This window comes from Suricata suricatta, chromosome 16 (assembly GCF_006229205.1).
Source record: "Suricata suricatta isolate VVHF042 chromosome 16, meerkat_22Aug2017_6uvM2_HiC, whole genome shotgun sequence".
NCBI classification, from domain to species: Eukaryota; Metazoa; Chordata; class Mammalia; order Carnivora; family Herpestidae; genus Suricata; species Suricata suricatta.
In genome coordinates this window covers 33,980,226-34,002,702 of record NC_043715.1, presented here as the reverse complement: position 1 = coordinate 34,002,702, position 22,477 = coordinate 33,980,226, and the positions used below count along the sequence as shown (strand labels likewise).

The 22,477-nt window shown below is 42.3% G+C and overlaps 1 protein-coding gene across 1 annotated transcript in view; it reads right to left on the bottom strand.

The window, feature by feature from the left end:
• Positions 1–16,146, bottom strand: part of ABCC12 (ATP binding cassette subfamily C member 12) — a 64,416-nt gene extending 48,270 nt beyond the window's left edge. Inside the window, exons 1-8 of the mRNA XM_029925176.1 lie at positions 16,028–16,146; positions 12,922–13,077; positions 10,276–10,423; positions 9,753–9,986; positions 8,049–8,222; positions 7,449–7,596; positions 3,655–3,803; positions 883–990 (exon numbers count right to left, since the gene is read on the bottom strand). Coding sequence (XP_029781036.1) covers positions 883–990; positions 3,655–3,803; positions 7,449–7,596; positions 8,049–8,222; positions 9,753–9,986; positions 10,276–10,423; positions 12,922–13,077; positions 16,028–16,146 — 1,236 coding nt within the window. The remainder of the gene's footprint in view (positions 1–882; positions 991–3,654; positions 3,804–7,448; positions 7,597–8,048; positions 8,223–9,752; positions 9,987–10,275; positions 10,424–12,921; positions 13,078–16,027) is intronic.
• Between the last annotated feature and the right edge of the window lie 6,331 nt (positions 16,147–22,477).

The window sequence follows — 22,477 nt, the reverse complement described above, 5'->3', positions numbered from 1 at the left end:
TGGGTTTTGTTCAAAAGTGATGACTTAACAATACCACCTTCCAATCTAATCTTACAAACAGTGCCTCTTAAAATTAAGGAAATACAGGAGGTGACTCAAAAGGGCTCTCGATTGGTGAAATGTGGATAGTAAGGGAGAAGAGTGATACAGGCATCTCGGATGCCTTGGGGTGACTTCCAGAATGCTGGCCTGAGTGATACAATCATTCAGTTAATTCACACATGTCCAAACATGCTGTCCTATTCTCTGTAACTCCTCCTTCTCCTTCCCTTGACTGAACTGAAAACTACTTTACATACCCTTCTTGCATGTTAGTATCCTTACTGTGTGTAGCGATGACTGGGATACCTGGTCCTACACGAGACTGAAGGCTCATGGGAGTAAAGACTCTCTTCCTTTTATTAGCATTTCCTACAATGTCTCATCTATAGGAAGCACACAGTACATCTCTGATGAATGAATAAAGCAACTAAGTGCATACATGTGGTGCCCACTACCCTCTTCATCTACCATCACTACACCCACCATATGGCACACCAGGTAGGGAAAGGATTAGGGAATAGCTCAGTGCAAACTCAACACTACTCCTGGAACAACTTAAGATTAATGACCTGGAAAAAGACTAGGGGCTCAGTAACATCATCTCCATGTATGAAGACTCTATTTCATCTTTACTAAAAGGGCAGACCACCTTATAAAGTTTTGCTTATACCCTCCTTGATGCACATTTATTGATCCAACTCTGAATGCTGGGCCTTATCCCAATGTTCTCCAAACCAAAGACCCAGCCTTCCAATGGACTGATGCAGCTTTCTCATATCTGAGAATTTTCCCACCCAAAAACAAGATCTCTCTTCCCTACTCACCCAGCATTATTTATACCTTCATTCTCCTCAGAGAGACATTGGCTTCGGCCATTGCTTTGACCGAGAAAGGCAAGATTGCAATTGAAAACTTCATTACATTAAACATGGCAATCACACTAAATGCCTGAAGAAGAAAAGAGAGGTAGAGGATTTAGAATGAGATGTTGCCTTCGCTCTGAATAATTCTATCCATGGGAATTATAATTGCTGAGATTAGGAATGGTGGCATAGTTGGAATTCTTACCGGAACATTTTTTTTCATTTTATGACTCTCAAATCATGGGCTGGCAAAGTAGGGATAGCAACATGTTAATCTATTTTGCTTTGGATTTTCATCAAAATGTTGGGAGATTTATCTCCTTTCCTCTGTAAGTCCAGGGAAGATAATGTGATAATGTGTGGGGAAGGTCTCTAACTGAATGTGTTTGGAATCTTCCACCCACATCCTTACTTGGCCTAGACCTTTCACCCAAAACCCCATGAATTGTCCTAAATTATCCCCTTTCCCCAGTTGCTTTAGAGGTCTCTGACCCTTCAGGACTAAAGCCTCCTTTTCCATACCATATTTAGCCCCAGGAATGAAGGCAGAAGTTTCCTGGAAGGACCTGATTGGCCCATGCTGGCGACTGGAGAGTGACCTCTGGCTCTTCACCCCCGAGGTCTGGCCTCCACACCCTGCCTTCCCACACACTTGGGACAAATGTGAAAGCCTCTGTTCAACTGCTTTTCCCAAACACCACCTCCCCTCCTCACTGGGGCCTTTATCACTGAGTCCTGCCTTAAGGTGGTTAACATCATACAGCCTCAATGAAGACAAGTCTCCTCTCTCCGTTGGTGCCTCAGGGGTGCATGATCCCATCTACCAGATTTCATCTTCTCATCCGCCTGACTTGTAATTAGCAGCTTCTCCCTAACCACCCATTTAAGAAATTAATAACACAATTTCCATCAACAAATCCAGAGTGATCCTACCTGCTGCTAAATGAGCCCCATGGACAGAGCCCTGGGCTTCAACTAATCCTCATTAGTTCTGTAAGGGGACAATGAAGAATGCTCCCTTCATCACATCTGGTCCCAAATCCATCCCCAAAGAGAACTCAGCTCCCCCAAATCCCAACGTAGTATTTTGCCTTAGAAAACCCAGGCCTTGCTTAACAGAGCACTCAGGCTCCCTGATGTGAGCCAGCACCTGGGAAGCTGACCTCCTACTGATGTGGCCCTGATAGAGGAGACAAGGGATTCCAACTTTGAAGAAATACAAGCCTTGCATTGAGGAGAATTTGTTCCTGACATAGATTTCTTCTAAATCATCATTTTGAAAATATTGGACCATGTGCAATCAATTTGGTTTTAAATTTGCTTGGTGCATTGCTGGGGAAAGAATTGGTTCTGTTTAGGATCATAGAACATAGTCACAATGATTGAGACGCATTCTGTTGAGGCTTTGGTATGTCAACTGCTATTTATTCTGGCTTTGGGTTCATAGCTGAATTCAAGCCCCCACAGTGTATGAGTGAACTGTGTGTAAAGAACCTGAAAAAATAAAAGCACCTCACAAAGGAACACAGAGCAGTAATGGAACTGACAGCCTCCTGACAGATGCTCTACCAAAAGCATCTGCCTTCTCCAACATCCTCCTTCCCTTCAAGAGCCATGATTTTGGGTGCAACTTTTGCTCTGTGAGCACACTTGCTTATTTTATTCTCTCTGGGTTTTGTTCGTTTTTTGTCTTGTTTTTATTGACTTTCATCCATTCACTTACCCTTCAGACACTGGATTTAATATCTCAGCTGTTTGTTTATTTCAGCCAGGGGCTGTTTTCCATCTAGCCCCGAGTTTCTTTACCTTTGAATGCACAGGCCCTCTTATTAAAAAAAAAAAAAAAAACCCTAAGTATCTCACATTTATTCTAACTCTCTCTCTGAGGCTTTCAGCCCAAATTCTCCTGGCCTGGGTGAGCATCAAGCTAATAAGAATAACAAACACTTACACAGCATTTACAAGATACCAGGCGCTGTTCCACATGCCTTACGTAAAAGAACCTCTTCAGTCCTCATAACCACAGGGACTATCATAACCCCATTTATAGATAATAAAACCAAGCAAGAGAGGTTGAATGAATTGCCCTCTGTCATAGTCAGTAGCAAAGTTGGAATTTAAACAAGGGGGATTCTGACCTTAACACCACACTGTGTTTCCCAGTACCTATGACTCCTCCCACCCAGAAAACTCCCACAAAATTTCCTTCTTGTAATATGTATGAATAATTATGAATAAAATAGCCAAGTGCTCATTTAATTTCAGTTTAGTGTTCCAAATGTCAAATTGCATTTCAACACTAACTACTGCCCCTGTACTGACATAGACTGGACGAGAGTCACCGTTAGGCTCCTTGTCAGTTCAAGTACTTGTTTATAAAAGTCAGTGTAGGGGCACCTGGGTGGCTCAGTTGGTTGAACATCTGACTTCAGCTCTGGTCATGATCTCGCAGTTCATGAGTTCGAGACCCACATCAGGCTCTGTGCTGACAGAGCCTAGAGCCTGCTTCTGATTCTGTGTCTCCCACTCTCTCTGCCCTTCCCCTGCTTGTCCTCTCTCTCTGCCTCTCAAAACGTAAATAAACACTAAAAAAATTAAAAATAAATGAAATAAAAGTCAGGGTAGATTTCTGGCCCTTCTGTGATCTGGTATTCTGATGCCAGTGCTGGGCAAAGGCAAGGAGGAGCTTCCCACCTAGCACTGTCCAGTGTGGAACGTGAAGGAGGCCAGCTCTAGAGATGGTTCTTACCACTGGGGCAGTGAGCCTGCGTCTCAGGAGGATGTGGCAGGTGAATGTCAATACAATGGCTATGGTAGATGCAATGGGGGCCAGGGCTGAGTTTCCACTTTGAACAAATCCAGCTTTTTCCAACAATTTCCTTTCCCTCTTCCTTATACCTGTAAATAGAATATGGTCTATGATGGACTTATTTTGCAGCACTAAGAAATGCACTAACCCTTGGGGTGTCTAGGCGGCTCAGCCGGTTAAGCATCTAACTCTTGATTTTGGCTCAACACATGATCTCACTGTTTGTGGTTTTCAGTCCTATGTCAGACTGTGTGCTGACAGCGTGGAGCCTGCTTGGGATTCTCTCTCTCCCTCTCTCTTTGCCCCTCCATGCTCATGCCTCTTTCTCTTCTCTCTCTCTCTCTCTCTCAAAGAAATAAACATTAAAAAAAAATAAATGTATTTACCTCTGTCTGATCTTCCTGCAAGTGGGTGTTAAGAACTCCTGAAGGAAGTTTAAATGAGAGGAGGCACAAAAACCCTGGGCACATACTGGAAGCTCAGTGTCTGTCAGCTGCCATATTGGATGGTTTCTGGGGTCTCTTGCAATCCTGATTCTGTGTCAGGATTCATACACTTGTGTGGTAGGTTCTCCTTCATGAGGAGGGGTCCTGGGGAGATGACGAGCGAGACGCAATGACGTTTCCAAAGGCTGATAGACAATGGAAACAGTGATGTTCCCAAACCCCGCGAATGGGACCATGAACAGGGACTCTCCTCAATGGAAGCATGGACGGTCCCAGAGAGACAGCACCATGGACATCCCCAAAAGAGATGGAGATGGATCAAGACTAAGAGCTAATGGCAAACTTTATTAGGAACAGCATCTTATTTCATACCCTCCTTACTAGCATGGAGAGCACAGTAAACATTTAGTCAGCAGTAAATGTTTAACCAGAACAATAGATACAGGTAGAGAAAGGACAGAACAAGAACAGCTTGCAACTGTGCGTGGGTTTATCTCCGGTGCGATGATTTCTTGACACACTTGGCTGATGACCAGGAAGGCTCTGTCCTGCACGTCCTCCTGGGACTTCATCCAGTCCCATGTTCCCAGCGTTCTGGGAACAGAAGTCCGATAAGGACGATTCATGCACAAGGCAAGTAATGTAAATGAAGGGAGTGGACAGAGAGTAAGACCAGAAGGAGAGTGTGGAGTGTGGCAAAATAGGGACCACGTGCCTCAGTGAAAGGGGCAGCCACCTCTCAGTGCAGAGCAGCCAGGTCACCAGACCTTCAACTGTTCCAAAGTCTGCGATCAGGAATTTTGTGGGACAGGTTTCCACTTGCAAATGTTGGGAACTAATTGAAAGAAGTTTTAAATGCTGTAAAGACCAAACAAAACACATGTGCCAGCCTGAAGGCTGCCAGATTGGGGCTCCTGTCCTGTATCAGCTACAAAAACCCAAGAGCATTTCTCCATTTCATAAGTCCAGTTGGAGTCCATGCCTCTGCACTGCCCACAAATTAAATTCAAGCCTCTTTCTCCTAGTGTTTAAAGTTCTTAACTCCAATTCCAACCTCTTCTGCAAAAACCCTTCACACTAGCAACATGGCGCTATTGCCATTCTTACCAAGTGCTCTGCTGAGCCCTGCACAGTACTCTCATAGATCACTCTCATCACCATATGAAAAAAAGAGAGGCTATTATTATGCTCCCTGGAAGGATGGGAAAGTCATAGCAGGTTAAGTAACTTGCCTTTTAAATGGTGAAGGCAGAGTTGGAAACAAGTTCTACTGCAATCCAAAATTCTGGTGTCATATGCCCTTTGCCTCTAGAATACACAGCCACCTCCTTTTCCCCTAAGCACACCCTCATATACCCATCTCTAGGCCTTTGTCCTACTGGGAGTCTTCCCAAGCTTTGTTTGTGTCTGAATCCTAGCTATCCTTCAAGGCCTTTCTAAAATGCCACCTTTACCATGACGCTCTTCCTGATCTCTCCAACCCGATATGCTCACTCCCTCACCCTATGGAGCTTCTCTCCATTTCCCTTGCAGTATTTCCCCCATTTTATCCTATGTTCACTCATTCAACAAATTTTAACCTGATGTCTACCATAGGCCAGGTGCTGTACTTGGTGTTGGAAAACATAGGAGTAAACAGGATCTCAGCTCTCTTTCAGTAGGGAGATAGACACTAAAGAAACAAACAAATTCTATCATTAAAAAATGTTTTGGGTCATACGAAATAAATGAACAAGGTTAAGTGAATAAAAGGAACCAGTAGAAAATGGACTTGCTTGGGACTGTGGTCAAGAAGGCCTCTTTGAGTCAGTGACATTGAGAGGAGACACAAAGTCACCATGAACATCTAGCATGAGAGCATTTCAGGCAGAGAAACAGTAACTGCAAAGATTCTAAGGCATGAATGAAGGCAGACTGGAGGTTCACAGGGCTCACACAAGCTTTCAAGGATTAGGATAAGATGTGATAAGCTCAGAGAGGTCATCAGGGACTAGGTCATATTGGATCTAATAAGCCATTTAAAGGAATTTGGATTTAAATCAAAAGTCCTAAATTGGAATAATCTAAGTGTAATAAGAAGCCACTAAAGATGTTTAACAGGGAAGGACAGGATCTGATTGACATTTTTAAAAGGTCACACTGGCTTCTGAGAACATAATGGATTTCAAGGGGAAGAAGGAAAGCAAGCATTTCATCTAGAAGTTCTTTACATGGTCCAGAAGGGAGAAAATATTGGCTTGCACTAGAGTGACAATGGAATGAAGAGAAGCAGATTCTAGATATATTCAGAGGTAGAGCCAACAAACTTATAGCTATTGTTGAGCTTAGTTAGCTCACCCTCTCATCATCTTAAAAGCAGGGACTTTTTTTTCTAATCCTTTTGTGCACCTCCCATGACCTTGCACATAGTAGGAAGTTGGTGAATATTTATTGAATTAAACTGACTTAGGTTAAATTGAGTCCAATTAAATTGAACTAAGTCAAATGGAATAAAATGGAATCAAATCATTGTGCTAAAGTGAGTTTAATGTATGAGGAAGTGTTCCTGGGTCTTCAAGGAAAGTCATAAAGGGCTGCCAGCATCCCGACCTGCGGCACTTCCTTTAGCAAGCTCAGAAGCAAGTTTTCTGAAGCCACTCCTTAAAACACGGATATACAGCTTCAGGCCCAATTACATGCTGGTCTGAAAGTGTGATTGTAGATCCAGAGAGTCAATTGTAACAGTGGTTCAGATCATTAACCGGCCAACCACCTGAGTCTATGTCAGCAATTATGTAAATGTTCCTGCAATTAGATTTGCATTTATATTTGATTGAAATGGTTTTAATATCATCTTTAAAAAAAAAAGCTATATATACTTTCTCTTATCTGTGCAAAGAATATTGAGCCAGGGGTCATTCAATCATGATGAAGTTGCTGCAGGCAAGGAGATATATATCTAAGTGTGAGCAGACATCTTCTAAGTCAAGGAAATAGCTAGAGGTAGCTTTTCTTCTCCTCATAATGTTTTACTGGATTATCTTTGTAAAAGGTAACTGATCAGTACCAGCACCCACATGCCTTCTTAAAGACTAAACCATATGTTGTTCACCTGCTGCGTCCCTGGGCTCACCAGAACAGATGCCTGGGTCTATTAAAATCTCTGCAACCCCTTAAAAAGCCCAAAAAGCAGCTCAGAGGGTCCCCACAGCCCCTTTTCTGGAATTTCTAGCCCCAAGAACCTTAAGAACCCTTTATAAGAGTACATTGTACAGGGTAAGTGGTTCTTCAAGCACCTGCGTGTCCTACCTTGAATAGTATTGGTAAAAGATTTCTCCCAGGCGTACATTTTAATCAGCTTGATGCAAGTGAGAAACTCATTCATTGTCTGAACTCGCTTGTCTGTCACTGAAATTGCTGATCTTCGAAAAGCTGAATTGAGCATAGCCATAAACATCTGAAATCAAGGTACAAACAGTGTTCACAGAGAATTGCTGAGTTGCAGTTGGCCTAAATTTCCAGAGATTGGAGTATAAGTGCCAGGAAAAGTTCTAAGGGAACCTGGACTGAGATCCTCAGCCACCCTTCCTTTGAGTTGTGGCAGCTGATGTGGACCAGGGGACACCACTCACGATCAGGCAGGTGATATAAACACATGAACTGCTAGTATGCAAAGAGAGTGGTGGGGACTTTGACAAACTGAAAAGCATGTCTCCCTCCCCCAGCGTATTTAAATTCAAGTTCTTAAAATACACTGTGCCAACAAAAGAAAGCACATCTGTGAGCACAAAGTGGGGGCACAGGCTTCAGGTCCACACCCTGGAAATAAAGCCTTCTATCCAACTGAGTGAGAGCATGTGTGCACAATACAAGTGTACAACAGTTACAGTTGCAAAGACCCGCCATTACCTGGATGGGAATGCATATGATGTACACAGATATCCCGATGAGAGCTGTGGGCCCCAGAATGAAAAAGGCATACACTGCACAAACAACCATTAGGATTGGGATGGTGGCTGGCAAGGGACAAAATAAGGCAGCTTCAAACAAGGAATAACTATCACTTGATAGTATATTGAGCACCTGGAAAGGAAGCATATAGGTTCAGGCTTTGGAAGCATCACCCAAACATTTACTCAACTGAAGGCTTTCAGAATGGTTGAGAGGTCTGAGTAGAGAAGAAAAACTGTCTTAAAAGGGGAGGGGTGTTGTCAGGGGACCAACATGATGAGTTTTGTGGTTTCATCCTGATCTGATCTTGAAAGGCTGGTCTTTAGGACTGAAAGTCCCAATGAAGAAAGACAGAAAAAGTAATATTGCCATCTAAGAGCATACTGGAGAGGTGGCTATCTGCTTAACCTTTATCTCTCTCTTCTTCTTCCTGCTTTACTCAGAGCAGTGGCATGCCCAGCTGAAAGACTATATTTTTTCATCCTCCTTTCTGGAAAGAGTGTGGCCATGTGACTATGTTAAGGGCAATGATATATAAGCCAAAAGCATCAAATGGGAGTTTGGGAATGAATTCTTAAAGGGAGGCAACTCAACTTAGAGGACGTTTATCTTCGCTCTTCTCTCCCTCCTCTTACCAGCTATCTGAAACATGGTTGGGATGGCTGGACCTCCAAAATCCATCATGAACCATTATGGGAGCTATGTGCTAGGATAGTGACAAAGAAAGATAGGAAGATCAGAAGTCCCCATACCAGCCCTGAATTGCTCTAGCCCAGACTCCTTTTGCACAGAGTGAAATAAATTCCCCTTGCTTAATCTACTGTTAGTTTGGATTTTCTTGTTCTATGCAGCTGAGTTCATCATAAGATGCTTTGGGCATACTGAAAGAGCAGCTAGAAGAGGGAAGTCAGTCTTCTCCCTTACCTCCCACCACCTCGGATTCCCTTGACTAGGGAAATTTTATTGTATAAATGCTAAGAATCTTATTGCTAAGATTCAAGGGCTTAAGAATATATAAATTCTGGGAGCGCCTGGGTGGCTCAGTCGGTTAAGCGTCCAGCTTCGGCTCAGGTCATGATCTCACAGTTCATGGGTTCGAGCCCCGCATCAGGCTCTGTGTTGACCGCTAGCTCAGAGCCTGGAGCCTGCTTCAGATTCTGTATCTCCCTCTCTTTCTGACCCTCCCTGCTCACGCTGTCTCTGTCTCTCAGAAATAAATAAAAAACATTTAAAAAAAGAATATATAAATTCTTAAGTCCAGTAAGCATAGTCTTTATTATGGTTTTGGCACCCCAAATACTACACAACCAGAATTATTGCATCTGTTACTCATTCATTTCCTTTAAATGCCTGTGATGTGTTCCTTACTGCCTCAGTTTCCTCACTGACAATCAAAGGGATAGGATAAGGTCATCCCCAAACCCTATCTCAGCTCAAACAGGAAAGCCTTTCCAAATTCTCCAGTTTGAATGGAGCCCTCCATCCACTGGATTCCTCTTATGTTTTGAGTCTCCATCACCTCACTTAGCAGGGAGATGGGATATAATGGGCAGGACATCAGACAAACAGAAAGAAGTCATATGCATCATTCAGGAAGCACATCTCACTCATATTCAGGATTTAGGATTTTGTTTTCTAAACTTAAACTCTGCACCAGCTTACCTCACCAACAGAGATGTGTGCCAGCGTCTTGAAGGACACCAGGTTTTCAAAAACCAGGGTGGAGATGGCCACCTTCAACCGGATTGCTGTGCGGTAATTTATGGCCCAGGCAAGGGCCCAAAAGAGCACTTTGGTAAACTCAGTAGCAAAAAGGGCTATGCACAGGCCAATGTCAACCCAGACATTCCTAGAAATGCTCTCGGTCTGTTGGAGGATTTGGTGAATGAGAACCGTCTGTAAAATAGCACAATGGAGAGAGGAGAGGGCTGCTGGGGGTTGCGGTTGGTATAGGAAGGCTCAGATAATGTCAGCAAGCTGATTTTACGAGGCAAACTTTTTAATTAATTTCAGTGGCTGCTGCTGTGCTTGACAAGGATTAGCTTTATGAAAATTTGCCCCCAAGGAGCTCAAAGATAATGACAATGTACTAAACCCACCAGCTCGTAAAGAAAGTAAGTAATGACATTCTTTGCCAGTCTGGGGACCTGTTTGACAAGGCAGAAGAAGGGCTGCCCTCACTCACCGGCCCTATGGCTGCCATGATAATGCACAGGATGTTGGCCACAATATCCATCAAAACACGAGTCCTCTGGAATTTCCAGACCACTCGGCCAAGAGAGGCTTTCTCAGGACCCACCCTTTCCACCTCTTCATCCCAAAGGATTCGAAATCTGTGATGAAAGAACAGGAAGAAAGAAAGGGACTTACATTTCCACTTGCTGTTTGAGGCTACTTTAATGGACAAACCTCACAAAGATGCTCAGCACAAACCTCATCCCTGTCAGTGGTGGCTCCCCACAAGCAGTAGTGATTCTCTTTTCTTCTTTTCCAGCGCAGATGGGATATGGGAGGCGCAGAGGAGCAAAGCCTTGGGCACAAGCACAGGCTGATATCTGACACTTGGGCACTTACCAGACCTTCATTTCCTACTCCTACTGCCCATCTCTGGCACAACACCAGTTCTGATTAAAAAAAAAAAAAAAAGACAGAGGCAACGGAGAAAGGACAAGGCTAATCTTCTCCAGAACAGAGAAGAGTTTGTCCATCTCTGAGATCTGAAAGAAGGCCAAGGTGACAGGCGTGTGCTGAAGGAGAATGACTGATGAAACGGGGAGGAGAAGCAGAGCCAAATCCCCTGGGACCTCATGGTTCTCAGAAAGGAGTTTAGGTTTCTTTTCAAGAACAAAAGAAACCATTGCAGGTTTTTAGGCCCTAAGTGTTAAGATATGTTACACATCTAAAAGAACATTCAGGTAGCTGTGAGACTAGTGGGTTATGGGGGGGGAACAAAGGCTAAAGCAGGGGGACCACAGAAGGAGACTATGATATCCAGGAAGAAGGGGTCTGCATTTAAGGAAAGTGGATTTGAGGAAGGATGGACAGAGACAAGAGAATGTACTGATAAACTAGATGTGGAAGTAAAGGGAAGAAGCATCAAGGATCCCAGCTCTCTGGCTTGGCCAATTGTGTAAATGGAGTTTGCTGAGAAGAGGAAAAGAGGAAGAGGAGAAGGGATCAGGATCAAGAATACAGCTTTAGATACAAGATGCTTATGAGTCATCCAAGTGCAGCTGTCCAATTGAAGGTGGGGCATGTGGATGCAGAGTCTGGAAGAGATACACGGACTGAAGTAGCATGTTATTAAGGCGGCATATGGTGTTGTCTTTGCAGTGGATAAATTCACGTATGAACAGGCCTAACATGGAACAGAAGAGGATCCAAGGTGCTGTTGGGTAGATGGAAGGAAACATTAAAAGCAGACAGGAAGTCCTGGCCAAAGAAGTAGAAGGAAAATCCAGTACTCCACAGGTACTGGTCCGGTCTAGCCCCTTCTCTCTGAGCTCGCTGGAAACTTTCTCTGGACTATAGATGTTGGGAAATTACCATTGAATTAGATGTCCACAGCACACAGATGAGGGAAAGCACAGTTGTAGAAACATGTGCAAGGCCATGTTTAAACTCCCAGCCCTTTGAGCACCTACTTCAGGCTAGGCCTTTCACTTTACCCCATGTAGCCAAAGATAAGAAGACTCCCAGAAGACACAAGTCTAAAAGAAGGCTTTGAGAACTTTCTCATTGTTTAAGACATTATGATTCTTCACAACCTCAAAGGTCAATGCAGATAGTAGAAAGAATTCATGTCTTTATACTTATGCTGACATGGAAAAGTCCTTGTAAATGCTTACTAAAAACAGCAAAATTGTTAAACATTATATAGTGTGCTTCACTTTGTTTAAAGAAAATAAAACATGACATGTAAGTGGAAGGAAGAAGAAGAGGTACTGATCAGCAGAAGATGGTACCACAGAGCGTGCTTAATCAGAATAGAAAAAATTCTGGATACATCAACACCATCATTTAACAATGCTGACCGCTGGGGAGCAGTGCTAGAGTATGGTGGGGATACCCCCACTGTTTAAATGTTTGTTGCTTTAACATTTTTAGAATGATATTAATAGGTAGAATCAATGAAATTTACATTTTTTGCAAGTCAAAACTGTCAAATACTGGTGGTTTCATTTGGTTCGACCTAAACAGATTTTGCAATATAAAAACCCAATAATGATTTTTTAATGTTTATTTATTTTTGAGATAAAGAGAGACAGAGCCTGAGAAGGGGAAGAGCAAAGAGAGAGGGAGACAGAATCCAAAGCAAGCTCCAGGCTCTGAGCTGTCAGCACAGAGCCGGATGCAGGGCTTGGACTCACAAACCGTGAAATCATGACCTGAGCTGAAGTTGGACACTCAACTGACTGAGCCATCCAGGTGCCACGAAAGTCCAGTAATAAAGCCCAGTAATAAATTGTAAAGCAAAACAAAATGCAGTGCCTAAAGCTGCCTGCAGCAGCACCCCAGGTGGGTCTGGCCACTCTTGTCCTGATGTAGTGCTCCTACAATTCAGCAACAGCCCCGCCAGCATGGTCCTGAGCCTCAGGCTGTAGCTCTCAACCAGTGCTTTTTCCACACCAAGTCTCTTCCAATTCTGCCTCCCCAAACATTGGATCAAAGAATCAGCCCAACCCATGTTTCAGAGAGCAGCCACTGACGAGGGCCACCAATGACTTAGGTGTCCATTTCCACACCCAGGAAATGGAAGCACACAAAGGGCTCATGTGCTCCTGCGTAGAGTGAGCTCCACGCCTCAGGTGACCAGAGTGAATCCTGATACCTTTTGGCATTGGTGTCCGATGAGTCATATGGTGACATCGGGGGCAGAGTGTCCACAGTCAGTGTGTGCTTGTAGCCCCTAACCATCACCGGTGTAAGCCAGGAAAATGTAGCAAAGGAGAGCAGTCCTGCATCATCCACAGGGTTGGGTGCCAGCCTAAGACAAATGAGACACTCTGTGTTCCAGGGCATAGTTGTCATTGTCCTGAGTAACTGACTTGACCTCTTAACTATAGCAATAACCACGGTCACAGTTAGAACCTGTGATTCCAACCCATTATCCCTTTGAGCAGTGGTATGTGCTGGAACCAGCTCATAACAGCTTGGGAACGTTGACTGAAAGACATCCAGGAGTTTTGTGTTTAATTGCTAAACACAGCCAATATTGAAAATCACATAATTTTAAATAAATTATCTTAAGGACTAAGGTAATAACTATTTGAAACTCATCACTTCCGAATTATTTTACTAGATTTTGCTAGTATCTATGATGTTTAGATTATGTAAATCTGTTGTTGTATCTGTATGGTAGAAATACCATATAACAGTATGCTATTGCACACCCCCTTCCAACTTTTCATTCAGTGGCATCACATTGTCTTGAAATCAGCCATAGTAGGAGTATTCACACCATAAAAATTTATAAATGCAAACCCGGAAATTATTTTAGAGAGCCAGTGTTGAACACTTACCAGTTTTCAAGCCTCATGACCATGGGAAAGAGGGTGCCTGATTCATTTGTCATGAGGAAATTAAGACCCAGAAGCTGAGTATCAGAAGTCGGGTGCATGTCTCGTGTTCTCAGGAAGATGGGGAAAATGCAGAGCTGGACATGCCACCATGTGAGGGGAGGCTACCTAATCAGGCAATTGTTGGAGGCAAACTCATAGTTTATTGTGATGATGGAATGAATTAATACATTTAAAGTGCTATGACTACATAAATATTAGCCAGTGAGTGAAAAAGGAGGTTGGAAGAGGGGAAAGGGAGAAGGAGAAGAAAGAAATAGAAAGGAACAGGAGGAAAAGGAGAACAAAGAAGAAGAAAGAGAAGGTGTAGAAAGCACAAACAATAGAGGAAAAAGAGAAAAAAAGAAAGAAGTGGAAATGAAGGAGGAAAAGACCTTGTTTTTGCCCCTGAGAAGTTAACAAGAGCTTTCTATTCATACCAGATGCCGTCAGGATGCCCCGGATCACAGCCTCTTGTCACATGTACCCTTGATCTCAGCTATAGAGGAGAGTGTCATGCAAGCTAAGGCTCAAGCGGACAGCATCCCATCTCAGATGCAAGCTGTGTCTCTGTTTCAGTGCCTTCTCATAAGCATGAGTGCAGCCCAGAATTGCAGGGGTTGATGCCCCCAGGAATAAATCTTAACTAATGGAGTATAGAAACTTTTGGATAAATGCATCTTTTGGGTGGAAAATTGTATACTTTCTCAGGAGGACCTAGCAGAATCTAGTCCCAATTCCTACAGCAGTGACACTGGTGACACCCTGCTGTCCTTCCCTGCCTCCCTTCTCCTAAATATTCCCTCTTGCTCATGGGATCACCCCCTAAATGAGCTCTCTGCATCCAAATTCTTCACTCAGGCTTTGATTTTGGAAAATTCAAGCTAAGATAATATTAACAAGGTACTATGTACCCAGTATGTAGTTAAATTTCCTAAAAGGTGGTTTTTATGATAAAGTCATGTGTTACCTTGTATAATTTTGCAACAAATAAGTGGGATGTGCAGAAGCAGAGTATAATGATCCCATTTCATAGACAAGAGCATCATGGCAAGTGCTCGTCCAAACTCTTACTGTTGATAAGTGGTAGAGCAAGAATTCAAACCCACTCTCTTAGGCAGCACCTCACATTGGCTCTCCACAAAGCAATTATAAACTTAGCCAAAATAGTGCATAGTTAGTGCTTTCCTGCCTGGGGCTAATTATGATAACCTATTCCCTCAGCTTTCAACCTTCACCTCTCCTCTTAGATGGCTCAAGGTGCATCTTTGGTCAGAGAGTCTAGGAGAGAGCAGTGCTGTGTACCTTACTATAGAGATGCCACTTGGCTTTTTACTATTCCGAGGACAGGACACAGGACCCTTTCCATTTATAAGAGGCAGCACTTTATAATATTACAATTAATATAATAATAGCATATCATAGCATATAATGTTATAGTTATGAATGTAAGCTTGGAAGTCAGGCTGCTTGTGTTACTATCCTGCAGTTCAAAATGGACCCAGTTCTCTCTCCCTAACTGTATAACAGCCCCTTGGGAATGTGAACTTAGAGCTGCTTCCACCAGTAAGTTTAGTCTATTTATCCATGCCTTGAGTCTGAGCTGACCTGTGACTTAATTTGGCCAATAGAATGCTATGAAAGAAATGGTATGCCCATTCTGAGCCTGAGTCCCAAGAAACCCTATACATTCCAACTAATCCTTTTGGTGGGCTACTGTACTACTAAGTGATCAAGCCCAGGCTACCCTGCTGGGGGTTGATAGTCCATGTTGCCCATTTGCTTTCATTTTCCCAGTCAACAGCCAGCAGACCCTGTGAAGCACAGGCTCCTTGCTGTCCAGGAGATTTATAAGTAAGCTTAGTCAAAATCAGATGAATCACCCACCTGGGCTTAGCCTAGGTTGCTGACCTACCCATACAATTGTAAGCTAATTAAATGGCAATTGTTTTAGGCTTCTAAGTGTTAGCAGTTAGAAAGTTTGTGTGTTACAAAGAAAAAGCTAACTGATTAACTTTGGGCAAATTACTTAATTTTTCCGTGCCTCACTGTTTCACCCATCAGATAAAATAATAACAATACCTGCACAGTGGTGGTGAAGAGTGAAAGAAACCATGTTTATAAAGTACTTGAACAGATCCCAACACATTAAAGATCTCCTTAAACATTGGCTATTGTCTCCCTCTCACCAAAGGACAAAAGGAGTAAAGAAGTGGTGGATGGATGGATGGATGGATGGATGGATGGATGGATGACAAAAGGACAAGCATATAGAGCAGCAGCATGGGGAACAGGACCAATATCTACTCTCTTGATGAACTAGAAACTATTCCTGGAGGCTTTACCTCAGCCCTTCCTCCAATCTTCCTCCTGGCTTACCTCGCATAGGGTCTCACCGGGATCATGGTCTTTAGGCTGGGGTCATATCTTTCTACAAATGATCGTCGCTGGCCTCGCCGATCCAGATCGGAGATAAGGTAGGGACCTTCACCCACCATCCTGATGGAAGCCTGGAGCCCTGGGCTGTTGGCCTAGGAACACTTTCACTCTGCAGCAAAGAGAAGAGGAAGATTACTGAGAAATGAGAATACTCTGGAATGAGACCAGGCAGTCCCTATGCCACTCATACTCTACCCAGAAAAGCTTCCTTGCTCCAACCCCTCACACTTATTTTCACCAATTGGCTTTCTATATTTATGGAGCAGATGAAGGTGGAGGGTAGTAAAGTGGGGCCAGAAACACATCCTTCAACTCCATTCTGAGATTTCCTTATTAGCAAGGACATTAAGTGTCTCTTCTTTCCCATTTTAGGTTAACTGGGAGCAGAAAGCCTATTGTGGATTGTCTGTTGGGAACCAGTCTGTGGCCATCCCTGAATCCCAGACCAGCAAGAGGGCTCCAGGAAGGTGGGTTTGCCATCACGCAAATTTGTTTCATGCAAAGTAAAGTTTGTCACACACACTTCCTTTTCTTACTGCTTCTTTCAGATACCCAGGAACTTATGCATCCACATTGCTCCATACCCAAGGGCTAGAGACTTTCAATAAGAACCATCCCTCAGGATGAGGTACATCTGGACAAGCCCACATTCCCCCCACTTCTGGAACCATTGTTTAAAAAAAAAACAATCTTGGTGGAGAGAACCCTTTTTGGAGTGCCTGTCCAGGGCATAAACAAACCATCCCATTTAACAATCAGCTAAATCTAATGAGTAGAAAACAACTGAAGGTTTTCCTATTCCTAGTTTCAGTTCTTTCCTGAGACCCAGCTCTATTCTTTCCCTAGAGTTCCATAACATCTCCCTCCCTATATGTTAGGGATGAATTCTCCTTTTTTACCCAATCTATCCTGAGTTGGTTTCTGTCTCTTGCAACCAGAGACCTCACTCTTCTCTATACATGGAGGTCCTAGTCCCATGAATTTTCTCAGGAAATTTTCACTGCTAGAAACATCAAATAAGCAAATTTCCATCAAGGTTTTAATGGCTGATAAGCCAATGGCAAAGTTGGAAGTATTCTTGGATTTAATCTTTTACAAACTTTTCATTGTACAGAACAAACACGAGGCCCAGAGAAGGGAAGGGACTTCCTCGAGAGTATCTGTAGTAGTGATGCTAGGTAGCACCATGGCTGAATAAAATACCCTTTGTTCGTGTCTCCCCGTCCAAACAACAATCTGGCATCTATCTACAAGCAAAGGTGCCCTTCTGGGAGCTTTGAGATCCAGCACCATATGCCAAGAAATCCAGGAGGAGTCTTGCCCTGCCATGTATCAGGTAATAGATGTAGAGACTGTGGCCCTGGCTGTGTGTCCTGAAGTGGCCCCTGATCTGTCTCCAGCTCCTCTTGGCCATGGTCCAGGGGCCCCTGGAAAATATCACTTGAGATGATCACTATGGACAAGAGAACCTTTGAGGAAGTTGAGGTTCCCAGGGGATAATTTCCAGCATACCATGGAAGCAAATAGTTTGGATGAATTAGAGAGGGGAAGACGAATAGTTTGACTTTATTCACATCACCCTTCCCCAAAGACAACACAGCTTAGGGCCAAAAGACATCTTTTCAGCCCAAGATTTCCCTCTCAGGGTACAGTGAGAGCTGGCTTCTAAAGCTGGCATCCAGCTGTGCAGGATGCTGATAAAGAAGCCCATATCTTCTCACCACATTCAAAGGACTAAATTTTGACCTACGTGACAAGGGCAGGAAAAGGCTGGGAGAGAGGCAGGTAGGACTCTTGGAGGGCATTAAAGGAACATGGATCCTACTAACTGCATCAAAGACTAAATTAAGAAGACTGCCATGAGTTACTGGGAATACCTCACTCACACATGCCTCCAACCGGTTCACAGGCACCCTCAGCATTCTACATGCCTCATACACACACACACACACACACACACACACACACACACACACACACAACACCCTGTATGGCCGGCCCCTGTGCATGCTGCCAATGGCAGCAGTGAAAGAAAGCTTCGAGAGACAGCTGGTGAGCATGCAACAGAAAGCCACACCAAATCTATGGGCTAGGGAGAGACCACAAACTTGAGCTTTAGCACCACTTTTGGAAAAACAAAAGGGAAGCTGTCAGCACCCAACCTGGTGCTTTGCAAGACTGAAAGAAAGCATATAGGTTTAAGAATTCTGCCACAAAAAAGAGCAAGCAGATGGATCAGGTGTATCCATAGAAGGTCTGAGAAAGCTCTAGATTCCCTAGCAAGTTTCATGGAAGGTATTTCTCTTCCAGGGGCAGTAAGTAAGGATTGGAGGAGGTAACAGATATTTCAAACGTAAAAACAGCAATGCAAAACTTCAAGGAACATTAAAAAAAATCAAAGAAACGTGACAGCACCAAAGGACAACAATAATCTTCCAGTAACTGATTCCAAAGACACGTAGATCTGCAATTAACCCAATAAACAATTGACAACAGTTGTTTTAAGGAAATTCAATGGGTTACAAGAAAACACAGAAAGACATTTCAGATAAATCAGGTAAACAATACATGAATAAAATAAGAAATTTAAAAGAGACAGAAATTATTTTTTAATGTTTATTTTTGAGAGAAAGAGAGAGAGAGGATTGCAAGCAGGAAAGGGGCAAAGAGAGAAGGACACATAGAATCTGAAGCAGGCTCCAAGGTCTAAGCTGTCAGCACAGAGCCTGACATGGAGCTCAAACTCACAAACCCTGAGATCATGACCTGAGCCAAAGTCAGATGTTAACTGACTGAGCCACCTAGGCACCCCAAAAAGAGACAGAAATTATTAAAAGAACCAAGCAGAAATAATGAAAGTGGATACAGTGAAATGAAAAGCGTAATAGAGGGCATCAACAATAGAAAGAATCTATAAATTAGAAGATAAGAATTTTGAAATTTTCCAGTCAAAGGAGAACAAAGAAGGAAGAATTTAAAGAGTGAAGAAAGCTTATGTGATCTATGGGATGCCATCGAAAGAAACAATTTCAAGTTGTTGGAATTACAGGAAAAAAGGAGGGAGAATGAGGCAGAAGACTTATTTAAAGAAATAATGGCTTAGAACTTCCCAAATCTAGGTAGAGATTTGAATAGCCAAGGTCATGAAGCTCATAGATCACCAAAGAAACTCAACTCAAAGAGGTAATTTCTAACACACATTATAATAAAATTATCACATATCAAACAGAGCAAAAAGAGAAAAGAAACTTCTAACTTACGAAGGAACCCCATGAAGGCTATTAGTGATTTCTTAGCAGAAACCTTACAGGCCAGGAAAGTGGGATAATGTATTCAAAGTTCTGGGACAAAAGCAAAAACAAAAAACTACCAACTAAGAATATCCTAACTGGCAAAGCTATCATTCAGAAATGAAAGTGAGATAAAGACTTTCCCAGGCAAACAAAAGCTGAGGGAGTTTATCACCACTAGACCTGCCTTAACAAGAAATGCTGAAAGAAATTCTTCAAGCTGAAATTAAAGGACACTAAATAGTTAACATTAAAATATATAACACACTGATACTAATTCATAACATTAAAATATGTAACAATGAAAGTATACAGTCAAATTCAGAATACTCTAATACCATAATATGGAAGTGTGTTAACACTCACTTCTAATATAAAGGTTAAAAGACAATAACTTTTAATAAATAAACAATATAAAAAGACAAATTTTGACATCAGAAACATAAAAGAGGGAGAGTAAAAAGGTAGGGTTTTTATATGTAATCAAAATTAAGTTATTTTTAGTATAAAATAGGCCACTCTATCAATAAATTATTTTATGTAAGCCTTAAGGTAACCACAAACCAAAACTTACAGCAGATTCATAAGAGGTAAAGAGAAAGGAATCAAAGCATACCTCCATGAAAATCGTTCATTCAAAATGGAAGACAGCAAATGAAGAAGAAAGGAATGAGGGAATTACAAAACAGCCAGAAAGCAATTAGATGGCATTAGTAAGTCCTTACCTCTTGATAAACATGTGAAATGTAAAAGGATTAAGACCTTCAATCAAAAGGCATACAGTGGTTGGTTGAATGAAAAAAAAAAATTAGACCTAACTACATGCTGACTACAAGAGACTCACTTCAGCTTTAAGGATACACATACGCTCAAAGTGAAGGGAGGGAAGCATGTAAGAGGAAACCAAAAGATAGCAGGGATCTTGTTTGATACTTATATCAAACAAAGTAGATTCTAAGGGGGAAAAAACTATAACAAGAGACAAAGAAAATCACTACATAATGATAAAAAGATAAAGTATCAAGAAGCTATGAAAATCATAGATAATAATAGACATCTTTTCAAGATGGATCACCTAAATATATTAAACAAATACTAATAATAAAATATTAGCAAGTTACTTTAATACTCCACTTTCAACATTAGCTAGGTCATCCAGGCATAAAATCATTAAGAAAACACTAAACTCAAACTACACTTTAGACCAAGTGGGCCTAACAAGCATATACAGAACATTCTATCCATCAACAGTAGAATATACATTATTCTCAAGAATACATGCACCATTTTCCAGGATAGATCATGATAGGTCACAAAGCAAATCTTAGCAAATTTAAGAAGACTGATATCATACCAAGTATTTTTTCTGACCACGATGGTACAAAACTAGAAATCAATAATGAAAGAAAGATGGAAAGTTCACAAATATGTATATATTAAACAACATATTTCTGGCCAGATAATGAGTCAAAGAAGAAATCAAAAGGAAAATGAAAACAAAATAAATAAAAGTGGAAACACAACATAACAAACTTGTGGGACGCAGCAAAAGTAGTCCCCAAATGGAAGTTTATAGTGATGAATGCCTATGTTAAGAAAAATAAATAGCCTAACTTTACACGTCAATAAACCCGAAACTGAAGAACAAACTAAGCCCAAAGTTAGTAGAAGGAAATAAAACAAAGAGCAGTAATAAATGAACTAGAGACTAGAAAAACAGCAGAAAAGATCAATGAAACTAAAAGCTGCGTTTTTAAAAGATTAAACAAAATGACAAAACTTTAGCTAGACTAGGAGAAAAAAGAGAAGACTCATAAATAAAATTTGAAAGAATAGACATTACAACTGACACTACAGAGATATAAATGATCATAAGAAACTACTAGAACAAATGTACATTGACAAATTGGATAAGCTAGAAGAAATTGATAAATTCCTAGAAACACACACTTACCAGGCCTGAATAATGAAGAAATAGAAAATCTGAACAGATCAATATAATAAGATTGAACTAGTAATCAAAACTATCCCCAAAAAGAAAATCCCAGACCAAATGGTTTCCTGAGTGAATTCTACAAAACATTTAAAGAAGAATTAATACCAAAGCTTCTCAAATTCTTCCAAAAAATTGAAGAGAAGGAAATACACTCATTCTCATTTTATGAGACAAGCATAATCCTGATAGCAAAGCCAGATAAAGACATAATAAGAAAACTACAGGCCAATACCCTAATGAATATAGATGCAAGTATTCTTAACAAAATATTAATAAACTGAATTTAACAACACATTAAAAAAATCATACAGGAACTAGTAGGGCCTTCCATACCCACTCACCACCTCAGCTGCTCCATAAACCGAATAGCTAACCCCTGTCATATCAGGGTTCTTTGAACTTACCACTTGTATCATGAGTGGGAATTTGGAGACTAATTCTCTTTAACGTTTTGTGTGTTTTCCATGATGATAAATCAGAAGAAAATGTTTAAACTTTAAAAATATTAACTTCTGAGGGGGAGCCAAGATGGCGGAGAGGAAGGGAGCTCTGTCAACTCCGTCTGCCCCATTCGATCGAACTGAGAAGGACATTACTCTCATCTGCAAAAGCGGAAGGAGAAAATACGGACTCCAGAAAGAATAGAACCTCAAGGGTACCTGAGTGAGTGCGAACTGGTGAGATCTGAAAACGGGCCAGCCTGGGAAGGACAGGGGAGGCAGGATCCCCAGCCCAACGCGGGGCAAGCGTGCGCAGAGCCCAAGAGACAAAGGGAAGAGACAGAGAGTCTGAACAGGCTCATAGTACTGTCTCTGGGGAAGAGGTACTGTCTCTGGGGTAAAGAACATTTGGCCATGCTTGGAGAGAGGGACCCACTCCATAGATAACTGCTGGGTAGCCGGAATCCCGATTCCGGGTGGTGCAAAAGAAGTTAACAGCTTCCAGCCCTAAGCCATCTCGGCGGCAGGGAAGCAGCGGCAGCAGCTGCAGCGACGACGGCGGCAGTGCAGCGAGAAGCGGCCGCAGTAGCAGCCCCAGCGGCTGTGCCGGGGGTGCGCACTTTGAGAGGCGCCCGCGGCGGCAGCGGCAGGCCGCGGTGCGGTG